General features: G+C 38.6%; 3 protein-coding genes across 11 annotated transcripts; 1 reads left to right on the forward strand and 2 right to left on the reverse strand.

The window, feature by feature from the left end:
- The first annotated feature begins 5,437 nt into the window (after positions 1–5,437).
- On the forward strand, positions 5,438–9,068 carry sync (syncoilin, intermediate filament protein). The gene is made up of 5 exons (XM_027006320.2): positions 5,438–5,553; positions 6,785–7,540; positions 7,718–8,140; positions 8,257–8,381; positions 8,495–9,068. The coding sequence occupies exons 2-5, from the start codon at positions 6,803–6,805 to the stop codon at positions 8,547–8,549; spliced, it is 1,341 nt and encodes a 446-aa protein (XP_026862121.2). The 5' UTR covers positions 5,438–5,553; positions 6,785–6,802; the 3' UTR covers positions 8,550–9,068.
- A 29-nt stretch (positions 9,069–9,097) lies between these two features.
- Positions 9,098–13,878, reverse strand: rbbp4 (retinoblastoma binding protein 4). Its single transcript, XM_027006321.2, has 12 exons — positions 13,719–13,878; positions 12,782–12,929; positions 12,457–12,602; positions 12,170–12,343; positions 11,910–12,025; positions 11,503–11,663; positions 11,118–11,244; positions 10,805–10,882; positions 10,430–10,506; positions 10,278–10,335; positions 10,070–10,180; positions 9,098–9,801 (listed from the first exon to the last, which is right to left on the reverse strand). The coding sequence occupies exons 1-12, from the start codon at positions 13,732–13,734 to the stop codon at positions 9,739–9,741; spliced, it is 1,275 nt and encodes a 424-aa protein (XP_026862122.1). The 5' UTR covers positions 13,735–13,878; the 3' UTR covers positions 9,098–9,738.
- A 783-nt stretch (positions 13,879–14,661) lies between these two features.
- On the reverse strand, positions 14,662–24,938 carry bzw2 (basic leucine zipper and W2 domains 2). Of its 9 annotated transcripts, none has more exons than XM_027006323.2 (13): positions 24,876–24,938; positions 23,340–23,415; positions 22,069–22,139; positions 20,992–21,168; positions 19,324–19,427; positions 18,968–19,033; positions 18,188–18,323; positions 17,694–17,803; positions 17,097–17,267; positions 16,521–16,667; positions 15,910–16,048; positions 15,690–15,812; positions 14,662–15,021 (listed from the first exon to the last, which is right to left on the reverse strand). In XM_027006323.2, the coding sequence occupies exons 3-13, from the start codon at positions 22,130–22,132 to the stop codon at positions 14,993–14,995; spliced, it is 1,266 nt and encodes a 421-aa protein (XP_026862124.1). In that variant the 5' UTR covers positions 22,133–22,139; positions 23,340–23,415; positions 24,876–24,938; the 3' UTR covers positions 14,662–14,992. The 9 variants fall into 9 exon arrangements, with proteins under 9 accessions (XP_026862124.1, XP_026862126.1, XP_026862127.1 ...); XM_027006325.2 differs by lacking the exon at positions 24,876–24,938 and adding an exon at positions 23,929–24,143; XM_027006326.2 differs by lacking the exon at positions 23,340–23,415 and having other exon boundaries at positions 24,891–24,911.
- Between the last annotated feature and the right edge of the window lie 1,010 nt (positions 24,939–25,948).

A 25,948-nucleotide genomic window follows, 5' to 3' on the forward strand; every position in this document is an offset into this window, starting at 1 on the left:
ACCTGGGCATTTGTAAAGCTGCTTTGTGACAACATCTGTTGTAAAAAGCGCTATATAAATAAATTTGATTTGATTTGATATTAACCAGGTAAGGTACAGTGCCTGTTTTTCACCAGAGATAGTACTTGCTGTTATGTCTAGAGTTCAGTTATAATCTTATCAGATCAGAGAATCCTTTACATTCAGAGTCCTTTACATTCCTGTTTAGCAAACTCCAGGTGGGATATCATATGCATTTTATTCAACAATGTGGCCAGAAGTGCCTTGCCACTTGATTTATGAAGTACTCCAGAGATGGTTGTCCATTTAATAGGATAACCCACCTCTGCACAGAAGCTCTTTTGAATTACTGGTGGATTCCTCCAGATGCCCAGATGCCTAATTCTAGGAAGGTTCAAGCTTATGTGAAATATCATCTATTTCAACAATATTGAATTCACTGTTGTCCTGGTCTATGTCCAAAATCTTATATCCATGTCCTGGTCTATGCCTTATCATAATGTGATTGCAAAGATCCACAGACAGTTCCTTGGACTGACAATGCAGTGTAAATTGTGAGTTTTTTTCTAAACCCAGGTGTGCCTTTCCAAACTATGTCCAATTAATTAAAATTGCAACAGATGTGTCTGAGTTCTAGACACATCTTAATGATAATTAACACAAACAGGATGTACATGGCCACAATTTGTAATACCACAACAAAGGGACTTGAGAATTCAGTTTTTGATTTTTAAAGCGCTCTACAAACATATTTGTCATTGTGGGTGATTAATTGTTGATTGATGGTTAAAAATGGCAATAATATCTATTCAAATTCAATAATAATAATATCTATTCAAATTCAAATCCAGTATACAAGTACAACACAATATAGTGTAAAACATTTAACGAGGTGTGAATATTTTGAATTCACTCTACTTATCAAACATTAACAAATGAACAATGTATAAATTCACCATATGCATAAAACTATTCTAAATACATGCTTTTATTGTCACACAGTATGACACTACCATTTAACCAAGTGAAGACCTGGAGCTGCACCCAATGCCAACGAGTCTCAGAAACACAGCAGCTCAATTATTTCCGTAAATTATGGCTGCATAAAACAGGCTGCACTCCCATGATTTTGTGATAGTTTGGAGAATGTCAGATTGGTCAGTCAGTTTCCTCATGATAATTATGATGAACACAGGAAAGCTACCTGCTAATCTCTGTCTGCTTTGGGGTCAGCTCGTGGCTGTCTGAAGACTGAAGTGAGTTTCAACTTTGTATAGTGTTGCTCAAACTTAGAATCAGCCTAACTGATTCTTTTGTGTCTCAGAGTGACACATCTGAAAGTGAACTCTGATAGAGTAAACTACTGATTCCACAAAAGCGTTAAACTATGCTTCCACAAAAGCGCTAAACTAAGCGTGAAACTATGTATTTTCTGTGTTTTCCTTGTCCTCAGTAACTAATTAACTAAATACATTCCAGTAAATGTTTAAATTTAGACAACTTATCCATAATAAATGTAATTCTACTCAAATCCTCAGATTCTGTCTGTGTCTTTAAAATTTGTCCAAGATGGAAAGCTTTGGCAAGCTCACTTCTTTGCAGTCATTTGAGGTTGTCCCTCTCTCTGGGCAGGGCTGTAGAGCAGAGTTGTGCAACAAGAGGTCTATGCTGTTGCTTCAGTAGGGTGGTGTCCAGGTCCAATGGCACACTGGGGGTTTAGATGGGTTTTCCACATGCCCCCCACTGCAGAGCAGAGAGGTTCTCTCATGGTGAAGACAGAAACCCTATGGAATTCACTGCTAACAGTACTTCACTACTAGCTTAAAGGATGGGAAAACACTGAACATCTCTTTGATATCATCTTAACAAAGACATTTGCATAGTAGCTATTCAGTTGGTTATTTAATGTAAATTTACCAAAAGAAAATAATTTAAAACATTTTCTTGAGCTAAAACAGCATGACAGAGAAAGAAGGGGGGTTGCTTGCATAAACAAACTCATTGTTTCAATGAGTACAATTATAACAATTAATTTGCAGACACATTTATCCAAAGCAACTTACAATTATGACGAATTACAACTTGGGCAATTGGGGGTTAAGGGCCTTGATAAGGGGCTCAACAGTGGTAACTTGATAATGATGGGGCTTGAATCAACAAATTTCTGATTACCAGTCAAGTGTATAATAAGATATTGATAATGCTGCTTAGCTGCACTACTGCTGGTATACATTATATACATCATGAACATGTAAGCAATTATTTTAGTAATTGTAAACAATTACTCAATTGCCTGTACTAACTTTAATGATCATTTAATCAACTTTACATCATACATTTTCCAAGGCTTTACTTTATATTATTAAGGTATATTAACATTATTTTAATGACCAAAATCAAAATACCTGTCATTGTACAATATACAATATACAGCAACTTCTGTTAGATATGGTTATACCTATGGTAAAGCCTAGGTATATAAATTAACCAAATTAACTACCACATAGTGACTATGACCAAACTTTCCAAGATAGATTAAGTGGGTGGGAGCCATTGACAAAGCCTTACTGATGATTTCACTAAATGCCATCCAAAAATATCTTCAAAGAATTATCGTATGCTAGAGAATGTATAACTGGCATTTCTCACAGTCATTGTCTGCATGAAAAGCTTTCTTATCACTGTCATCAGTGTTTTTTGTGCAATCTTGAGGTCACATTGTGTCAGAGAGAGTGACAATGTACCGTGACTATCCTCTTTGTTTTTTTGTAAGGTAATCTCTTCTAGTGCACAGAGGGAAATTTAATTCTACAAATCTGGTAAAAGCAGCCATACTTTTTCTTTTTTTTTCACTAGATAAAATAATCACCTTCGAAAAAACAAACAAACCTGTTTCAAGGCATTCATTTAGGCAAGGATTTTGTCATCTCTAAATAGCAATGAAAAAAAAAGAAATGGAGGATGAACAAGAGATGGCATGTAAACTTTCAGTTTTAATAGCATTGTTTTATGACCTGCTTATTATCTTGTTTTATGTGTTTATTATGCATAGACTGGGTGCAGAACATTTTTTCAGGTCCATGTGTCAAAATATATAATAGTCTGTGTAGCATTACATAACACAGATAATTTCACTGTGACATCTGATCTAATGAATATAATGAGACAAGGCTTGGATCATGGAAAGTACTTACCTCATATTGTACTTCAAACCCAGCTGAAGTCGCAACTGGCTATTCATAAAGATGAAAAGTGACTTAATACACAAATGCTGGAAGTTGCGGTTCTATAAGTAAACTTTGCTGACTCACTTTTAATGAAATAAACTAAATTTTAACACTTTTGTCAGAATGTTAAATCAATTGGAATATCAATCAGTGCAGGCTTATTATACACTTGCAGTGCCCCTACATTCCAATTATATTTTCATTACCTTGTCTTATCGAGAAGGAGAGAGAGAATGTTCACTCTTGCAGATATTAATTCAGAAAAGCTAGAAGAGCCAAATAAATCCTGCACTCATACATCTCTGCATCTCAAAAATGCATTGAGGAGGAATAAGGGTGGTCTTTGAGACCACCAACAGACCTGCTGTGTAAGTGGGCACCCATTCAAACAAGGGTATATTCCTGAAAAATGCAAAGGTCGTTATATATGAATCTCCATGGAGATATCTGAAGAGAGAAGCCAGACAAGCATTGACCACATAGCCAAAACATGGTGTTTAGCTGGGTAAAGGCCTGGGCAATTATTAATGAACCCAGTAAACCGCACACAATGACATTTCTATAGTCATATAGTCAGTTATTATTTTATTATATTATTAGAATATTCCAAAGTTTTTCCAAAATCACAGCAATGTTCAGAAAGCAGAAGCTTAGCAGCTCCCCTATGTGGTGATAACAGGGAAGCACAGCTAGGAACAAAGGAGTAAAAATATGGTCAAATGAAGTCTGGCATAACATCCTTTTCAAGTTGGTAAAGTGCACATTTTTTAACAGCACTATTGTAATACCTCTATAATTTGAGGAAAATATCAATCTGTTTATAACAGGACGTCACAAACAGGACAGTTCTAGAGCATGTCAAACCAAGAACATCATTAGAGGGCAAAATGACTAAGCAGCGGCTCTCCTATTTCGGACATGTCATGCGAACCAATTTCCTGGAAACATCATTAATGCTCAGCATTGTCAGTGGGTCCAGAAGAAGAGGATGCCAAAGAACATGTTGGTTAGATACAATCAAGGCTGACATGAACATGCAAATGAAAGAACAGAAAGAAACTGTCAGTGATAGCAAAGCTTGGAAAATGATGTCTCATAAAATGTCCGAAAATTGGGTCTGACTGAATGGATAATCGTCATCATAAATCTGTTTCCAATTAAATGTTATGTATTTCACAGGTCATTTGAGATAATCACCTTTATAATTAAACTTAAATTGAAGGTTGTTAGTCTAAATTTTTGTATATACATATTTGTGTAAACTTTTCTGTATGTCCAATTGCTGGCAGAGTACATGTGCAGTAGCATCCACTACTGCCTACATTTTTCTGGTTCTGTCTTCCCAAATAGACAGTAGTATAGTTGTAATAGTGTCTATAATTCACTAAACACCTAAAGTACTATTATGGCTACATAAAAGAGAATATGTTCTTGATATTCCTATTTAATCAGAAAACAGCCTCATAATATAAGTGTACTTTCTTATATCCATATTAATCATGCCATTTATTTGTGACAAATGTTGGGAGACATCCAGCATTACACATGGTGTAATCTTTCACATATTGAATAGTCAGAGAACTGCAGACCCCTAAAGACCCCTAATCTTCTCAGCCTTCTTCATGTACAGACCATCCAAAGTGCAGTGTCTATTTACAGCTTCTGTGGCAGTAAACAGGCACGAAGGGAATTTAATGTTGTTGCTCCTGCTAGGAAACATAAACTTTATCCACTCTGTTTTCATGGCTCCTCTGGCCTATGTAGTTCTCAGCTTATGTTTGATTTCAATCTCTCTTATCTCTGATAATAGCCAGGCTTTTAAAGTCATGCTGAAATATAGGTTAGTGTTGTTTGGGATTGTTCTGGAGTGAAGTCAATGTTTTACAGCTTTCTCTCTCCATGATCCTCATTGGACACAGCACTTTGCCACTCTTATTTGGCTAACCTCTTTTGAATACCATTTGATACTTTTGCTTTGTCATGCACATTTAAGACCCCCACATTTTGATTCTGATTGGATAATGCTAAGGTTTATTTACATAAAACATTCCTCCTGGAGCCTCATTGGTTTATATCAGCGGGTTATTTCCCAGCGGCCATCTCTGGGACATAACTAGCCAAAGTTGGGTTCTATGTTTAACTGGCTCCCTCCTACTATTTATTAATAAATATAAACAGATTCTAAGTTGCCTAAGTGACTCAGTGCAGTATACTGGAGCTGGAGGAAAGACACCAGACAACCCCTCCTCTCCCTCATTTACATCTTCCAGATTTTTACACTTAGTAGATTGTTTTACTACTAGGATAATTCTCTAATGTGGGTCCTGTGAGTATTTCACTTTCTATCTAATATTTCTACAAAGATGTAAAATGTAAATGACAATAATATACATAACTAAGTCCTTAGCATTTAGCCTTTTATGATTGTTTTAAAAGCTCGGGCTGTTTGGGAATAAAAACACAACAACAGCAAAACATCTTTAAAACCTGTACATAGTCATCACAATAAATGTTCTCCATTATATATTATGATACTAATGTAGAATAGAAGCTAGAAAAATAAAATAAGGAAGTAGATAGATTTAGGTGTACATTGTAGACATTCCTGATAGTATATTGTAAGCATGAGCAGTTGTTCATAGCAGAAATTAAAAGAGTATGGCACTGGTGGAATGTGCCTTGCCTGTACCCATCATTAGCAGCTGCTCACGCTACCATCTCGCAGAGTCTGGCTTTGCTACTCATCTTATTTTAACCATTTATGGAATCATAGTCAGGATTGTGCTATTCTCCCTGCAGTGGTACACTACAGAAAAGCAATGGTTTTAACTGGAATTTAGGTTCAAGTCTCAGCTGTGCAAGGTGCTATCAGAGGCTATGGTTCAGTGACACACAGTCCTCTTGAGAGAGGAGGATAGCTGGGGTGTTCTTGTTGCTGTGTGATGTAGCAGTCCATTGCTTATTCAGTACGAAGTGTCTTCATTTGCATGCAGTATTGTTTAAAAATACTGTTGAGTAGATGTGGTGGAAAGCTTTACTGTCCTCTCAAAGATATAGAAGTCTTGTGCAAAATAGGATGAGACCCTAGTAACTGACTGTTACTAGTATAGTTTAATTTTCTCTTAATAATGAAAAATGATTTTGAGTTCCATGATTTGTTCCATGCTATATTTGTGTCTTGAAGCTTATAATCAGTCAGCTGTTCATTAGGCCTGGGCAGCTGCTGCTGAATGACGCATATGAAACTCCAACCATTTGATTACTCCTTCTCCTAGTAAATAGAGATGGTGATTACCATTTGATAACCACCTTCTCTGTGTACTGCACACTGCACAACAATCTCACAGCCACATTCTACTGCACATACTCATAAATAATAAGGTTTATTATCAAGACCTCTCTAGTCACTTACATACTGAAAACCAACAAGTGAAAGAGCACCAAGGGTCAGTCTCACTGGTTTTATGTTTTCTTGTTCTACCTATAATTGTTACTGGCAAAAATGTGATGCAGCATAGTAAATTATACTCTACACATTTTGTAATTTATATTCACAGTTGATGAACTGAGAGAAGATGGCAGACAAAGATATTGACTTTATGCAAGCCTGTGGATCTCTGTCAGAGCCCATGGAAAAACTTGAAGCATTACTTATTGAGGAAGAAGATGAAGACTACTTTGAAGACTGCCTGGAGGAGATTGAGGCTGCCCTTACATTTCCTGGCGCTTCCATGACCTATGCAGCAACAATTCAGGAATCTCTGCAGACTGAATTCAATGGACTCATGAGGCAGATGTTGGCACAGCTAGACAACTTTGATGCCACCCATGAGACCAAATCTACTTCACCAACGTGTTTCACAGAAAGAGAGAATATGTTAGTAAGAAATGACTTTAAGGACACTGGTGAACGTGAAGGCTGCTTTTCAAAGATATCCATGGCAATAGATGAACCTGTATTCAGCATTGTTGAAGCCAGTCCAGCGCCATCTACAACCATAGGGATAAAGGAGCTTGGGAGAGCACTGGATGACTGCATTGAGGAGGTGAGCCACTTAGAGAGCAGAAGAGATGAGCTAGTGAAAGAGTTCCTGGAGTTGGAAAAGCCAATGTTAGAGGAGGTGGAGGCTTTGAGAGCTGAACTGGGAGATGCCCAGAGCCTCCTGTCCAAGGCCAGGCTGGAGAGGCAGGGTCTGCAAGAGGAGATGCGTTTGCTCAAACGGAGCTTGTTTGCTGCTGCAAGGGACTGTGCACAGAGCCAAGTGGCCTTGCTGATACAACAGAAAGAAGTGGAACAGTTCAACCAAGCACAGGTACTGTCAATTATGAGAGTTAGGTAGGATGAGTTGCATAGCAAATTATAACATTTATACTATGATCACTCAGTAGCATTTAAATTAAGTACAGTGCACACAGTATGTTATAAGCATTTTTGCCATTATAGAGGAAATCTAATGCTACATTTCCTTTATACCTATTCTTTGACACAGGAAGAGATGCAGGCCCATATAGGGAAGCTGACTGAAGAGATAACCCATCTTAATTTTGAACATCAGAGCCAGCTGAAAGTCCTGCAAAATCAGAAGGACAGCATTACCCAGGGGTCCAGCAAGGACATAACACGCTCATACCTGTCCCAGGGGCGACGGGCCTCTATCGACCTGCAGCAGTACCTCCAGGAGGGCATCAAATCACTCGAGGAGTGGTATGAGCCACGGCTGGTGGCCTTACTGAAGAGACGAGAGGCCAGTGCTGATGCTTTGAGCAAGTCCAGGGAACTGTGCCAGGAACTGAAGGCTCAGCTGGGACCGCTGTTTGACGAAGAGAAGAGGCTAGCACTGCAGAGGGCCCGTCTGGAGGAGCGCATCCGTCTAATGGAGAAGCAGAGGAAAGAAAACGTGGAGCAATACCGAGTATGTAACTAAGCCCGCACAGAGTTTCACCAAACCTTAACATTGTTTGTAGGCAATCAGGCAAAGGGTTATGTTATAAAATGTAATGTACAGAATGTATTTGCTTATTTATCAAGGAGACAATAGATCTTCTAGAGGAAAGTAGCAGAGAACTGAAAACTGAGCTTCAGATCAAAATAAATAAGATCAAAGAGATGGAGACGCTGAAGAATGGACTGGCAAAACAGCTATACTTCTATAGGCAAGTATTACCTTACAAAACTGTCAGAGGACATTGCATTTTACAAGCTATTATAAGGTGAATCATTTATACTTTAATATTGCATGTTGTTACTTCCATATTCTGTTTTATAGAAAGAGCACAGAGGGACAGCACCAAGACATCCTATTGATGGGAGAGAAAACTTGATCAGTAAAGATTAATTTCCATTTGCATTAGACACACAAATGTCAAAAAGCTTTTTTCTACACTATGCAGAATAATCACAACTGTTTCATTTTTTTATGTAAACAATGCCTTATCAAGCTACCAGATTATAAACATGCATGTGGATGCTCTGTACAAATACTCATAAGTAGCCAGTGGGTAGCATGAAAAATATACCAGGACTCAATCTCTTCACATCCAAGAGATGTGTAGCAGACTGTCCAGCTTTTTGCCTAACCATTTACCCCACTCAGAATTGACAGCAAAGTGAGTCAGACAGAAGAGAATACAAGTATGAGCGCTGGTGATTAGCCTTTTTAACCATAAGGCAAGAGCGAGAAGATGGGAGAGAACAAGGACATATTTGGGCATCAAGCTGAAACGCTCACATGCTGACAGAATGAGGCTGGGCAGGTTTAGATACGCAGCTATAAGATGGATGAAGCACTTTATTACCAGTATGAACATAAACAAGAATTAAATAAACCAGATACATTTTGAGTCATGTTACAATCATTGTAATGGCTGAATGAGTTCAGTGAAAAAGTTTATTTTGAATGTTCTGTACAACAGTATAGACAAACAGGAGAAAGACACTGAAAAGCGACAAAAGGATTTTACAATATTAAAGACATTAAACAGATGACACCACCAGACCATAGCCAAGAGTACAAAATAGAGCACACAAGTTTCCCTGTGGACACATGAGTTAAGTGATGCATTTTGTAAACATGTAAAAATAAATTTATCACTTATTAACAGCTAACATATTATTGAGAGCCACATTTTAACCATGGCAAGAAAGGACCCAGGCATTAGCCTCTGTGGATAAAACTTTTTTTTCCAGGGAAAAAAAATGTAATTTGAACATAGGGAACATTTTAAAAAGCAAGGGTTTATATGAAGTTTACACTGTTTTGATTAAATAGTTTTTATTAAATCAAAACCAAAAGGATCAACCAATTTATCTTACAAAAATACACATTTTGTATATTTTTAAAAGAAATTTTCCAGTCAATTGTTTTCTTCAGGAAAAATTTTTTATTCCTCACTTTGAGCAAGTGTGGTTGGCTGGTGATGTGACAGACAGTTCAGTTTCAGGAGATGTGTGGGAAAAACATGGTCATGAGACAGTGAGGTGTAATGGAGGATGAAACTTCTTTATTCCTCTTCATCCCTGGACCTCGGTATCTGCAGCTCCTTCAGGGTCCTCATCATTGTAGATGTTCTCTGCCTAAATAATATGATAGAATAAAAGGGCTTGTAAATTAGATGCCTATAAAATATTGGTATCCTCATAAATCTTGATGAAAACAGTATAGTAGAACCTTCATCTTTGGCTTCATAGTACCCTGATTTTTATTTTTTTAAAAGCACATGATCGGTATACATTTAGCTTTAACTTCAGACTGCATATATTCGGACACAATTAGCTTTAGCAGCTAAATGTGTTACAATAGCTTCAGCTTGGTACAAGCTTAATGAGCAGACTGTTGACTTACCATCTGCCAGACTTGCATGATGTTGTCCTCAGACACTGAACAGATTACCCATGGCTCATTGGGGTTCCAGGAAAAGTCAGAGATCTTAGCTGTGTGTCCACCATGGATAAACTAACAAATACAATTGGGGGAGGAGATAATAGTTAAAAACAACTGAAGAAATTTATGACGCTTTCAAGTAGGCGACAAAAGAAAATTGACTTCTCACCAATAATTCAGGAGGACCATCCTCTGCATCTTCTGGTGATTGTTCCTCACCAATTTTACTACAGAAAAAATAACAGATCAAAACACACTCAAAAGCGATAATGAAAAATACTGTTTCTCCATTTTTGGTGACAAAGAATTTGACATGGTCACCTGAGGTCCCAGACGTTGAGTCGTCTGTCTGTTCCACTGGAGGCCAGGATGGTCTCATTATGAGGTGACCATTGGACCTGTAGCCACATTGAGAGAGGTCAGGAAAACACTCACAGAAACAGTGAGTTTTAACTATTATTTTATTTATTTATATTTAGTTTTGCACTGGCAGCAGCAACAGTAACACCGAGGACCAAGTGAATCAGTTTCAGATGTTAGACATTAGAGGGAAAATGAACAGGTTACATTAGGCACACAAAGGTAATATACTCTGAATGAAATACGTGGTGTCACAGGATTAAATGAAGCAAGTTGTTCACAAGGTGGATCATTTGGATGTTCCTGTGGGTATCATGACAAAAGCAATCCCCATACCTGGAAGATTTCGTCTTTGTGTGACTCAAATGAGTGTAGCTTTAGCTTGAGGTTCCTAAGATCCCACAGTGCAACAGTCTGTAAGAGACGGAAAGGGAGGGCAAGTGATAGAAGGAGGTGGGGGTGGTAGTAAAAGAATAGAGGCAGGAATGGGGGAGATCAACAGAAAAGAGGAGGGTAGGGAGGGAGAAAGTCAACCATGTTTATGGTGTGAACATGAATAACAACTGCTATTTAAAAATAACATCCTTAGAGAAGTAAATGTTGCTCTAAATGAGGGACAAGAGAAAGACACTTTGACTATGGCTGTCACCTTGTCAGCAGAGCCAGTGGCCAAGATGAACTCGCTGTAAGGGTTAAAAGATAGACAATTGACCTCTGCAGTGTGGGCATCAACTGCATGACTGGGCTTGGATGTGTTGTTAGAACGTGTGTCCCAGCTAAAATGAGAACAGAGATGTGAGCTGGATTAAGTCGTTGGGCGTGGGGGGGATGCAATGGCAAAATGCAAGAGTGACTATATAACTTTCATTTTAACTACATCTAAGGTACTACTCCTCTATTACAACTGTTGATTGAAAAAAAAATAAAATAAATAACCAAAAAAAAAACCCACAACAAAAACAACCCAACCACAGCATTAACAAAAACAAAATAAACAAAAAAACAAAACCTTGCACAGAAAAGGGTTCACTTACATCATAAGCTTCTGGTCATCAGCCACAGATCCAAAGAGGGATTCATGCAGAAGATGCCAGGAAACATCTTCTACCACAGCAGTGTGACCAGTGAAAATGGTCTTGGCATCAACTATCTTTCCCTCCTTAGGGACAGTGCTTATGTCCCAGAGACAGATTGTCTGATGAAACACAGAGAAACTCATAAGACCATCAGCAGAGCGCAATATGAATCCAATCCAATTTCGCTTTTATGGCATTCTTCATAATAAAGTTCACAAAGCAGTCTTTAAAAATTTAAATAAAATAAATAGATAAACAAACCTTTGTCCAGACTCCAGGCAACAGTGGCAAAGGAAACCAAGAGATATGCCTTTATGAACATACTAACTGAGATGGAGAAAGACAAATGTCATCATGTGTCTTACATGATCATCAGATGCGCTCAGGAGGCAGCCGCTCAGGTTAGGGTTCCAAGACAGGCCGTAACCCTCTTTCTGATGCCCCCTCAATCGTAAGTCTGGAGTGCACTCCCCAGATGGGTCTACAAGGAGCAGGCCATGTACAAGCAAAGACAATGAGGAATTGGTTTATTTATTATTAAAAACACCAAAGTCTTCCTTCATGAGTATTGCTTAACAAATAAGGAAAATTAATAAAAGGGTAACATAGCTAAGAATGCTTGTACCAGGTTTGGATGGATGCTTAGTGTAATCAAAGACCAGCACATCACTTGTGGGAGTCTTCGTAGCAATAATGCAGGGGTTCTGAGGCATGTAGCGGGCTCTGTTCACCTCTCCTTCGTGGTTAATTTTAATCTCAATCTCAATTTTACCACTCACTGAGCCAAAGCCACCAAATTCTGGGGGTGGGGACAACAGTTAAGATTTCATATGCAAAGAAACATTTAACCAGACAAAGATTATGTCAAATTCAAAGTACCATCACCATACCTTTTAAAATAACCAATCTTACCTCCTTTCTCACTGTCATAATGTGAAGCATCAAACTGGGCATCATCATTAGGCAGCTGAACACTAGCAATGACCAGGTGATTTTGCTCATCAGAGGTGTGGGTGCCAAGCACTAGCCGATGGACACTATAATCCTTCCCCTCAGGCCTGCATGGCAAGAGAGACAATGGTACCGCTTATTTCCACAGTATGGGAGAACAAGGAGCAAAACCTTTATACTGCAATACTGCCCCCAGGAAAGACCCTGCCCCAAACAAACACTTATACTTTATTCTAACATAAATTGCCAAAATCATCTTGGTGTGAATGTTGTTTTTTTTAAATACCTAGTGACATCTGGCAACCACTGTGCAGTTAGGCTTGGCCACTCCAGCGCGTGGGTCATCACTAGGTCGTACAAAAAGGGGGTATTTTTCTTCCATATTTTGTACTCTTCGTTTATCACCCTTTCTTCCACCGCGTCATCGAAAGCAGCTGCAGCACAGTGCATGGAAAATAACTCTAGTCATCTCGGTAACGAGTAAAAATATTTGATCTGCCGGACTGTTTCAACTTGGCTAGCGTTAACACACGCTACAAAGGTAGGAGTTATCCACCTATCTCCATATCGACAACAGCGTTTCCGCCAAACCGTAGCATTGCTAGCTACTGCATTAACCAAAAGCCCTGGTTACATGCAAGAATCGTGAATATACTGTTTGAATAGGTTGAATATGTCGTTTTTTAAAGATTAAAACAGGAGCATTTACGCCATAATATCAATACACATAATGCTATATGCGCACTTTAGATGCAGTTTTCTGGCAAACGCACCCTTATCTTAACAACACATTTTGCCATAGCTAACTAGCCTCACGCTATCTTAGCTAACGCGAATTCATTTAACCGACTGACGGCAGCTAACGACAGCTAGCCAGCTAGTTAGCTAACTAGATTAGCAAGCCCGTAACAAGGAACTAAGAACCACTAGTGGAAACAGTTTTGATTGTACGTCTATTTCAACATCTACCTCGAAACTGTATGAGTACATACAGCTACTGCATGATTCTATAGCAGAGACCTGAAACACCGAAGCTGGCTTGCTGGTTTTAATCTTTCTAGTTAACACTATGGCGTGACACGGCCTGTGTTCATTTGTCAGTGGCTAACTAACGCTAGCTAGCGAACATTACGGTACTACCGACGGCACCTCAATAGCTCAACAGTTTTGAGTTTCAGACAGCTGTGCGCAACGTTTTCTGACAACACAAAACCGGCGCTTACCTTCTTTATCAGCCATGACGACTCCCTCGAGGGCAATCACGCGTAACACTACACAACAGCCGATTAATAAACACAAACTACCAACATTTAGAGCTGCAGGATGCTCTTTGTCTCGCACCGGCGTGCACGTTCGCGCCAACTCTAGCAGGAAGAGCAAGCGAGTCACCAATGAGAAGACAGGAGCTTCTTCTTCTACAAGTACTCCGTGACGTCTTACTTGGTTACAAAATGGAACGTAGTTACCAGAAACGGAAGCAGAAAGCGTTCCAGCATAGTCGCGGTGAGCAGGATTGTAAAGTTTTAAAATATATTAATATGAATACCACGAAATCGTCAGTTTTGATTGAACGCACTTCAAAAATAAGTAATTTCGAAAATAATGCCACTTTCAACGGTTTCTGTAACGTAACACATTTTCGGTTAGCTGGTATAAAAGTTTAACTCCCTGGCTACACTCAAGAATTGTCACTGCGTCAAGTAGAACACAGCTAATGCTAGATATTTAGTTTTACTCATTTTGAATGTCTAACACGACTGAAGTATGCTGGAATTTGTGACTTAAAATTGAGTTAGATTATTCAAAACATATGATTTAAGAGAAAGTAAAATATTGACTTATGCATCAATTAGTTTATCAAGGCATTTAGGCACGTTTAGCATCCAAAGTGCTGATTTGTAATAAATCCTTGAGCCAGAAATACAAGTCAATACAAAAACACTGGCTACACTGCCTTCTAACGTTAGCATAAATTTATAACCTTGTTCACTGTTAGAATTTCAAACATTTGGACAGAAACTTTATCCACTTTAAAAGAAAACCGTGCACTCACAAAATGGAGGAAAAACCTTATCTGACAAAGCTTTAATTACTAACACCAGTGAAGTCAGATTCTTTGGCGTTGACATAACAATATGAAAATATATTATTATCCAACAAAAGATGGTAGATATAAAACATTTTATTAAAAAGCGATGGCATACATACAGAAGAGATTTAGATAAAATGAATATTACTGCAGAGGATTCAAACAGTACCTGAACTGCATTAGTAAAGAGTGAGTGTGTGTGCGTGCGCATGTAAGAGGCAGGTTTAAAGGCTGTCTGCGATCTCATTATGCAATGCTAAGAGGTCAATGGCTTTTCCCTGGGTTGTGTTTGAGGGTCTAGAATACTTTTCACTAGGCAATACGCAATGACATGGAGACTACAGTGTACTACACAGGCTGGCCACAGAAAGGAGACTGTTGTCAAAGAGCTCTTCAGAATTCCAGCTGCTAATCTTCCTCCCTTTCTGACTCCGACTCTGCCAGACAGAATTGCACACATATTGACACATTTATAGTAGTGGTTGGTATATGTTTGACAGTAAGAATAAAAGGTTTACTGGAGAGAGTGCAAGAAATCAGCCAACCAGGGGTGGGGGGTGTTGGTTTAGTGTTAATTGTGAATACTAATTGGAGCACTATTTTAATAAGTTTTAATAAGTAAAGAGGTAAACTGTTATGGACCTTTGTCAGAGGGAGGTGTTTTTCCCTCCTCCCTGAAGATGCTGTATAATAAAGGAGAATAGCCTCTTCTGAATGAACTTTGTGCTGTGTTATAACAATTTTCAATATTATTAAAACTTAAACTGCCACTCCCTGAGTAATTCCTACTGAGCATTGGGTTAGCTAGGGGAGCATAACCAGAACTGGATAGCGGGGTTACCCCTCAAAGGCTGAGGGGAATCCTTTGGTCATTATGTCAAAGATATAGAGTCCTAATTTAATCATCTTTTAGTGCCATGCTGGGCACTGTGGTATGCAGTGGCTGTAAAAAGGGAAACTTATCTAAGACTGCGGTTGTGTCTGGTGGTAATAAGTCAATGTGCAGTTGGCAAGGCTGACATTTTGTGTGTCTCACTTTTGATTGATGTCCAAAATTTCCTATTCAAGTCCATAAAAACAGCAAAATCTCTGCGAAATACCATACCCTCCTCTGCATTTTGAAGCCACTCTACAAACGTCTTCATTTGCTCTAGAAAGATGCTTTTCCCTTTGGCAGCATGAGCATCTTTGTACCATTTCAAAATGGCTTCCTCACTTAGGACATCAGCTGAGAACAGAGGAGAGGATAATGCATCACATACTATTGCTACTAAAGATCTTATATTGCAAGTGGTCTAGCATGGAATACTGCTGTCAGTACATACCTTTGTAGAACAGCACCACTATCTTAGAAAAGGATTTCATGAAGTGAATGTTGTCGTAGCAATACTCCTGAATCTTGAGTAGCAAGACCAGTTCTGACTGGCCCTGAGTGCTGAACATAGCCAGCAGAGGAGCATAGTGCTACAAAGAGCACACCCATCATTAGACAGTTAATGACCAACGAAATAATTAAAATATACAAAATAATGTTCTACTAAAAATCCCTCTTAATAAAATTAAATGACAAAAAGAAACCCTTTCTGTTTAGACAGCATATTGATGCTAAAATAAATCAGTTAAAATCACTGCATGAAGGTCACCGACACCTGTCACAGTAGCTCTTTTATTTCCAATACTATTTTTAAAGTTTGTCTTGTCACACCATGTCAATTTTAAATTTACAAAATTACAGGTATAACTGTTTTAAAACAAATATAGACACTTTAGTGGCTCTCCTACAACCTACACCTTTAGAAAAATGCTATTTTACCATACTTAACATTACAAAATCATATCGTCATACTTAATATGATATGATACAAAGTGCTATATTTTGAAGTGATGCTTTAAGAGCCTTTAAAATATGAAGCTATTGAAGGTGGACTGGCAGTACCTTTAGGTGTTTGAGGGCCTGCTCAGTGACAAGCTCTTCTTTCTTGTTCCACTCCACTGCATTCATAAGGCAGGACCACAGCAAGCCAATCACAGCCTGCTCCTGCAGCTCATTCCTTTTCATCTCATCCTTCACGTACACCATGATCTGAACACAATGTTTATATCTGGTCATGTGCACATTTTAAGAAGGTATCTTGCTGTTCTTTACATGTACACCATAAAAATAGTACTTTACCAGGACAATCAGCTTTTAGGCAATCCAAATGTATATAAAATGAATCAGATTTTATGCCTACAAAAAACTGAACAGAGGAATGAGATTTTATTTTTGAAGAGACTGTATTAGAACTTAACTTTATTTATATAGCACTTCCATAAACATACTTTACAAAGAAATACACATTAAAATAATTTAAGAATACACTGAAAAACGAAATTAAAAATTAAAGGAATGAATAATAAAAAATGTTTTAGAATTAAAAGAAGAGGAAAATGGATTAAATAATTAAGAGATATTGGAAGAATAAGTACTGTTTTATCATTTTAGAAGCACACAATCTGCCTGTATGCTCACCTCTCTGATGGGGCACTCTTGAGACAATCGCTCTTGCAGTTCTTTCTGCAGTTCCTTGCGGGTGCCCAAAGACTGCTGCACACGCAAGAAGTCTGACAGCTCCCTCAGGCCAGCGTCATTAAAGTAGTTTGAGAAGTGCTCCACATTCTGTTTGTTGGCTGGGAACAGTTCCTGTAGATTCATTAAAATCAGAAAACCATGAAACACACTACTAGTTTTACAAATGAAAAGTACCATTAGGTTTAGAACTTAAGTTTGATTTTACTAATAATAGCTAATGCAAAGAAATGACTAATGATGCACACACATTTATGTAATTTTTGTTCATGTTAAAATTATCTAACAATGGCAGTAGTATGTTTTGTTTTCACCATCAAGCTCTAAAAAGGACCAATATTTATGAGTCACATATATTTTGGATAAGCAATTCAACAACAGTCAGACAAGGAATCATAAGTAAGTTCTAATGCATATCACAGCCAATTGATGAGTCTTTTCATGGGAAGATCTCCACATATCCATTCTTAAACTCAGAAATTTCAAAATATCCATCATCCTCACAAACAGTAGGAAATGGCCAAAGTATACAGAGCATACCAGGAGCTTCTTATCTAGGTTGGCCTTTCGTAAGGCTGAAGTCACTGCGTTGGCATCTCTCTCAGCTATCCATGCCTTGAACAGCTTCACTGCAAAGGAAGCAGCAATACCTGCACAATATAAGAGAGGTGATGAGCACCGTTGCTTGCCCCCTGCCAATTTAAAGCAACTAAAACTGAACATAGCAGGGCTTGAAGATAAAATTGGCTAACTTGAATATAAATCCAGTGGAGAGTGCACTGAATTAGGTTTCCCAGGATGTTACTTTCCATGCAATGTATTTTTCAAACTGAAATCTTTGCGATTTTAAAGTTGTTTTTTGAATGTTACAAAACAACTTTTATCACGTGTTTGTGATTTTAAAGTGATAAGGATAATTGTTTAAGGTTGTTGCTTAAGTAGTAACAATATACTAACTAATGTCTGATTTGATCTGCAGTGGGCTTTGGGTGGGTGGGGGGGGGGGGGGGTCATGTTGACTACTGTTCACAAACCTTCCTTTACTATATTATCACTGAAGAGGCTTGTGAGGATGGGTGGTGGCAGTGTGCCGGTAGCCAATAGGATGCCTGTCAGCATGGCCAGTTTGGTCTGTTCAGACTCACTAAAGGCCTTCAAGAATAGAAGAAGCTGTGCAGGACAAATGGCAATATACAGAATGCATAAGAAAACATAAATGTTAAATGGAACTGAAACACAAATGAAATGGCAGTTTGGGTCCTGTTAAAAGGACTTACTAAGGAGTAAAACAGAAATGTGGAAAACCTTCAAATTATATAGCAATCAGCAATTTCATGAAGGTAACAAGTACCTATTGTCATGCACATCAACAGTCCATAATTATGTGGTTTGGTTTTGATGCCTTGGACACACCTCATTTTGAAAATCTAGGCTTACATGAAACTGCAAGGTATAACAGTTGTATTCTACTGAAAGTACACTTGGGGCAGTTTGATTTCTCTCTCTCTCTCTCTCACACACACACACACACACACACACACACACACACACACACACACGAAATACTAAAGGTAAGCTTCAGAAGTGACCAATATTAGATATACTACTTCTCATTATATTGAACAAGACCAAGACCAATTCCAAAACTAATAACAGTGAGTCATCATGACCAACATGTATGCTTTTACACCAGACCAGTAATTACGATGTAATAAGAAGCTTATTAAAAGATGCAGACAAAACAACAGATCCACACTATAAAATCAAGTTCTACAAACATGATTTCAGTAACAAATCAAATACAAAGCTTATACCTTTTTGATTTCCTCCTCAAATGCTTTTTCAAGATACTTGTATCTCCTGATAAGTTTATTGAAAACCTGCAGATATGCACATTATTAATGTGAAAACTATTAATAAAAAACCTTTCATAAAATCAGTTAGCCATCAAAAAATTACAAGTTTCACTTCTCTGTGACAGACAGAAAGTGTAAATATTTTTGTAAACTTGGTGTCATACTTAATCCTGGATCTTATTTTAAAATGACACAGCATGGTTGGAATCCTGGCTAAGCCAAAGGGATCAAGAGAATAAGCAGATGTAACACTATTCAGGTGCAACACTATTCAGGAGCAAGACGGTGTTGGGGTGGGGAGGGAAGGCCCTTACCTGAGCATAGCTGTGAACTGCAGCATGATCCTCCTCAGCAGTAAACACACAGTGCTCGGTCACCTTGGCCTTGTCGCCGTCATCGATGCGTGTTCCACCAGGAGCTGGAAGAGGGAACATTACATATGCTGGTCTTGGGCAAGGGTAAACAAGATAAAGTATATACTTTAAAATAATAAGGAAACATTTAAATTAAAATGCCAATGCTGCTATCAACATATGAACATGAATAGCTACTGATGAGCTTTTTGCAATTGAAATGTTTACTGTGAATGGAATAAAGTTGGTTCCATTCATATAACACTTGTGTTTACAGGGTCTTAGCCAGGCACTCCACTTCAGATAGTGTTCTGATTGCTAATTGGCTATTTGGCTTTTAGTAATTGGCAGCCACAGTAAACTGTTTAGCTGCAACTGAATTGGCAAAGATACCCTGGGCACAGCCTGAAAGTGAACTAATTAGAGCATGCATCCAAACCAAGCCTGTGTGTAATAATGTAATGCTGATGACACCTAATGCTATGCTGATGACACCCAATTATTTCTCTTTTCCACCCTCTGACACGCAGGTCTCCAGATGAATCTCAGCATCCTTGACTGACATTGCATCATGGATGACAGCCCACCACTTGAAGCTCAACCCCAGTAAAAGCAAGCTTCTTTACATCCCAGGAACTCTCAGCCCTTATCATGACCTCACAGTTTCCTTGGCTCACCATCGGAAGCTGCTCGTAACCTGGGCATAACTTTTGACAATCACGTGTAGTTCTCAACTCATGTTTCAAATCTGACCTGTCTTGCAGATTTCTCCTTTGTAACATATGAAGGATTCAGCCCTTTCTCTCGCAAGAAGCTGCCCAGGTACTTGTGCAGTCTCTTGTAATCTCAAAGCTAGACTACTGCAACTCGCTATCTTCTGCTCTTCGTCCAAGAGCAGACCTCTACAATTTATTCAGAATTCAGCAACACAACTGCTCTTAAATTTTCCGAAATTCACACACGTCACTTCACTGCTATGTTCCCTTCATTGGCTTCCAGTAGCTGCCTGCATCAGATTTAAAACCTTGATGCTTGCCTAGAAAGCCAAAAATGGACCAGCCCCTCCATACATGAGGTCAGTGGTCAAAGCCCAATCCGTACCTCAAGTACTTTGAACCTCAAGTACGGCTTGGCTTGAAATACCATGCTTCAAGTATCATGGAAGACAAGCATCAAGACTACTCTCTGTCCTAGCTCCTAGATGGTGGAACGAACTTCTGCTTTCTGTCTGGACAGCAGTGTCCCTTGCAGTCTTCAAATGCAGACTGAATACCAATCTATTTGTACAATATTTACATGACCACTGACTGTGCCCCCACGTTGACTAAAAACTTTAGTACTTATTGTTCATTGCACTTATCATTGTCTGAGATAGAGCTTATGTATTTTGCACTTCTAGGCATCAGCATTGATCCCTGTATTTCAACAGTATTCTAGTTCTTTGGTATATTGGACTCTAACCTAATGGCTAGGATAAGTTCTATGAGTAAATGACAAAGTACTTTTGTAAGTCGTTCTGGATAAGAACGTCTGTTAAATGCTGGAAATGTAATGTGAAGATCATAAGGATGGATGAAAGAAAAATTACTGGCAGGTAGCACTAAGGTTCTAAACAGCCTACTTTCTTACCCAACATGCTGCCAGCAATGAGGATGTCAAACAGGGTGTCAGCATAGCGACGGTAGTCCAGTCTTGAACCAGTAACATCCAGGAACTTGGCTACACCATCAAGATCACTCCCCGCTTCGTTGAGGCCTTGAATAATCGTGTCTCGGAAAACCATAGGCTCAAACTTCTCCTTTTCATCTGCAGAATGTTTACATCATAGTCTGAGTCAATAACACTTCCATAACAAAAACTGAAGATAATAAAATTCAAATTACACCTGGGCATGCATCGCACAGAACTAAATAGAAGAGTTTAATAACAGTGTAAAATTTAGTATGAGAATAACTATACTTTCCTGTACTTAGATTTTGCTAGCTGATTACAGTCAAATATTACAGTTCATGGTAGAGTTCATCAAAGAAGTGGAAAAAGAAAGCAAACTAACCATCTAGTTGCAACACCCCACATTTGAACTGTCAATCACACCCACAGAGTAAGCCCTTGTGACGCAAATGTCGTGTTGTTAAAAACACCCTCATATTTGGCATTCACAGGGCGATGCAGAACATTTTGTATTCTAATCTATTCTCAGCCTCTAAAACACAAGCCAGACATGCTGCATTGCAACCTCAGATTCATGGCACTAATTTGTTTGAATAATGTGGAACACCCTGTCAGAACACTGTTTGTACATTGCCATGCACTGGAACCAGTGTGAGGTGCTTCTCTTCTAGTGGGGCATAGTCTGCTCTGTATTTGGGAAGAGAGACAACAGCTATAGTGAGTAGTGAGGTAGCATGGTGGCCTGTGAAGGGCCTAGCCATGCGTACAAGCCAGCAAACATTGCTAGACGCAAACAGGCTATTAATGGAAAGTAGACAGGTGCCACAGGGAGTCATGCCATTGCGACATCAAGTGAGAGGTCACAGCACATGTGTGCTGGTGCGTGCCTGAGGGCTTTGTGCATGCATGCCCCTGTACAAATGGTGTCTTAAACACACTTAAAGGGACATGAGCCTTGAGACTGTTAGCCTAGTTAAAAGTGACACCGTTGTATTACCAGGTGGGCAAAGTACTGAAAATGTAAAAATAACTCACCCCTTTTCCTGGTCTTAAACCGCTGGCCTGTAAGCACTGGCTTCTGCTGCTTACCGGTATTCATAAAAGTCCTAAACACAAAGAATAAGCAAACAAGGTATTACAAAATCAGATACAGATAATATTTATAACAACCACAAATAATCATACAAGCAGTCCAACCTAAAGATGGTCAATAAAGTACAGTAAGCTAGGTCATTTCCAAAAATAATTGTTACAATACTTTGCTGAACAGACTGCACATCTAAAGAAAAGCAGAACAGAGAGAACCCACAACCTGCTGTTTGAAAAGCTCACCAGCTGTAAGGGCCACCCTACCACAGAGATCAGTGTGTGCTGCGTGTCTCAGTGAGCACTCTGGCTGAAAATGACTACTCTGGCCAGACCTGCGCTCCTCTGTGCTAAATATAGAGGGGTTCATCCCTGATAGTGTAAACTTCACTCATCCAAGCTTGAGACACGTGTAATATTACAGCAAGGACATGTCTGATCAGGGTTCACTGCCTGGGAGTGTGCACACATGCATATGTACTCTCAATCACACACATTCTAACATGACAACTAACTTGAAGATATAGTACAACCAGAATCAATGTACTGCAGAATTTACTAAGCACTGATGACTATCATTAAAATGAAAAATACATAGTAATCACCTTTTTTAGCACTTCACTATTGATTCATATGCCGAGTTACACAATTTATCCATATTCATTTGAAATTACCACTTCCTTCTCAGCACTATGATGCTCTAACTTTTGTGGAAAAATTATTATAAATATGATTAAAAATGATTTTCAAGTAGCTACCAAAGCAAAAAAAAAAGCAACACAAATCATTAATTAAACCAGTTACAGGTTTAATTAACTTCTATGAACTGCCCAGTAGAGTGCTGTTGATGTTTACTACTTTCATTTAGGCTGACACATTATTCCCTTATGCAAGGCTAACATACTCTTTTCCTGTAGTTTTGCATCCACAGACTCAGGAGCCGCCTCCAGTGAGCAGTTAAAGGGCTGACAGTGGTGTCAGCCCGTTCTGCCTGAGGATCCATCCCTATAATGGGCCACCGGGAAGAGAACCTTCACAAGGGATGTTTTCACACCAGTGTTTGTCAGCCCATAACATGTATTCCACCACTGTGTGCTAAAACGGATGTTAAGTATACACAAAACCTACACTCAAGACTTGGCAGTATTCAGAGGGTACTGGAAGAAGAGACTAGTAATAGCAGTCTAGTTTCCGCCATGATTTACACAGTGAGACTTAGCTGTGAAGTTGAATCACCCAGAGACAGAGTGACTCTTGGATGGAAGAGAAGCCTTCAGTTACAGCAAACAGCAGTGCCTGATCAAGACAGAGACTCACACAGGTCAATTATTCTTCACATTGGTGAACACAATCTAAGCTGTAATACACTTCAGTTTTTTCCCTTATATAAGTTTTGTCTTTATTCTACCTAACACAATTAATAAACTTCTGAGGAACTAAATAGCTAAACCTCTGATTATCTAAATTAGACCACATTGCTCACTGATAAGTGTGTGTGTGTGTGTGTGTGTGTGTGTGTGTGTGTGTGTGTGTGTGTGTGTGTGAGAGAGAGAGAGAGTGTCCACACGAATAGTAACATCTGACCCTTTTGACCACCTTGTGGCCTCCACAGGTACAAATTTTAATTACACAAATTTCATTTTAAAATTTAAATTAATTAATTAAATAAAAATAATAATAATCAAACGAGGTTAAGGTAACGTGTAGCATTAACTACAGTAATTATATAATAGATCATCTCTACAAGGATAGTAAAACAAGTATCACGTCATGTCCAAGCCATGTGCAGCTACACAGTAGAATACTTACACTCTTAACACTTTTATCCGATATCGGCAGTCCCGTTTTACTTTACAAGTACTTTAGTGCGGCCAAGAATAAAACGCGAGTTGTGACTTGCCAGAACGCAACTGAAAACGGAACTCAAACTATAGACCAGATGCTGGAGCACCATACAGTACTGATTTTAAAGTTTTACATTCTTGTGTACCTTTTAACACGTGCGTAGCTCTTATGCATCTCTGAACGCGAATGACTTGACTCTGATAAGAAAGCTTGGTTTTAGGTGAACTACAGCTTCGCGCAATCTCGGCTAAACGAATTGGTGCACCGGATTTCCGTGAGAAGTGCACGCAGAAACGGTTATCTTTACAGAAAATACAAAATGCTTACCGCACTCTCGTCAAATATTAATGCTTTAAACTTTAGTGAGCAAACGCCAATGCGTCCAGTTTAGTTAAATTACTGTTCTTCCACCCAATCCACTCAATGTCTTCTGGCTACAGGTATTAGAATACAAAATGCCCTGAATAAATAAATTATTTGTTAAACTATAACGTTAGACTATAAAGGACCCTTTAAAGACTGGAGACCGAAACTAAAATCAACAGTTTACGGTGGGAGGACGAAGGTACACTAGTTGTTACCATGATAACTTGGTTTTGATTGTAATACTGGAATTTCGATGATCGAAATCAAGTAGTCTATTCCGATTGCAACTGCAAACTACCGATGTTGGACCTACTGGTAAATAAAGCATCATGACATTTTTAATAAGGAGCTCACGAAAATATAAATCTCATCCTCGCCGCGAAATGGCACATTACGTACGCTCAGCTTCTTTTTGTTTTATATAAGACCTGATACAGACAATACGGACGCACTGATTTTCAACACCCTGTAGCATCCCACAAAGAACGAATCGCAAACTTAATGTTATCTCTAGCTAGCATGTATCACCTCCGAGGTTAATTTACCTAGCAGTGGATTACCTCGGGCAGAGGTCCCAATACCGGTCAAGACTGCGGAGTCGCACACTTCATCTTGAGGAGCGAAATGAAATGCAGGTAGCGTGATCCATGTCAGATAGTAGTTCGTTCTGAGTCTATTAAAAGATTGTATATTTAACAGACAACTAAATATTTAAAATTGAATTACATGAAAAAAACATTCTGTGATAGTTACCGGACAGAAATAAGCAAATACTCTAATACTGAAATTTCAGCGCATTTATTTTACACCCCCCCCCCCCCCCCCCCCCCCTCACACTTGTGATCAGTACATGGTACAACCCAAAAGGTAATTATTCTACCGTACACCAATTATAAATTGAGGATTGCGGGACTTTTTTTCTAATTTAACGCTACTTGGCGTAGAAAATGAATTGTAGTGTTTGAAGGAAAAGAGACAAAGTATACAAAGTATACAATTTAACACAAAATACAAAAAGGGTGAGATAGCCTATTACAGGTTGCAACTGCAGGTAGGCTATAGTCCCAATCAAGACATCAGTGATGCTGTCATTCTTAAACCAAAACATTTAACAAATGCATCAACTTAATTTTTTATTTTTTATTATTTAAAGCTCTTAGTGGCTTGCTTTTGTTGTTTTACATTTAAAAGCATAATCTAAACTAAATCATGATCTCTAATAATTGGTCTGACACTACTGACCTTTACATATAGATTATGTTCTTAAATTAGTCACCCCCAATGTAAAATGTGTTATTAAGCTGCATCTAGTAAAACCTGCATCTAGTAAAATCTGCTGGTTTGCTGTCCTTTTGTAACATGTTGATTTTTCCTTACATGAGATGTGCTGGAGGCTTCTCAGCTTCTCAAGAGAGAATACATGCAAATTAACTGCTTGAATGAGATAAGGGCAGTTGACTAATCTTTATAACATCTTTAAACACTTTCTTTAGCTCAGTGTTTATGTTTATGTTGTGCATATTATTTAGCACTGTTAGACCAGTCACTCCTTTCTTATTGTGTATGATGCACATGACATCTTGTGCATATGCCAGGTGTAGGCAATGAAATTGCTGTG

The sequence above is a fragment of the Electrophorus electricus genome, chromosome 8 (assembly GCF_013358815.1).
Source record: "Electrophorus electricus isolate fEleEle1 chromosome 8, fEleEle1.pri, whole genome shotgun sequence".
NCBI classification, from domain to species: Eukaryota; Metazoa; Chordata; class Actinopteri; order Gymnotiformes; family Gymnotidae; genus Electrophorus; species Electrophorus electricus.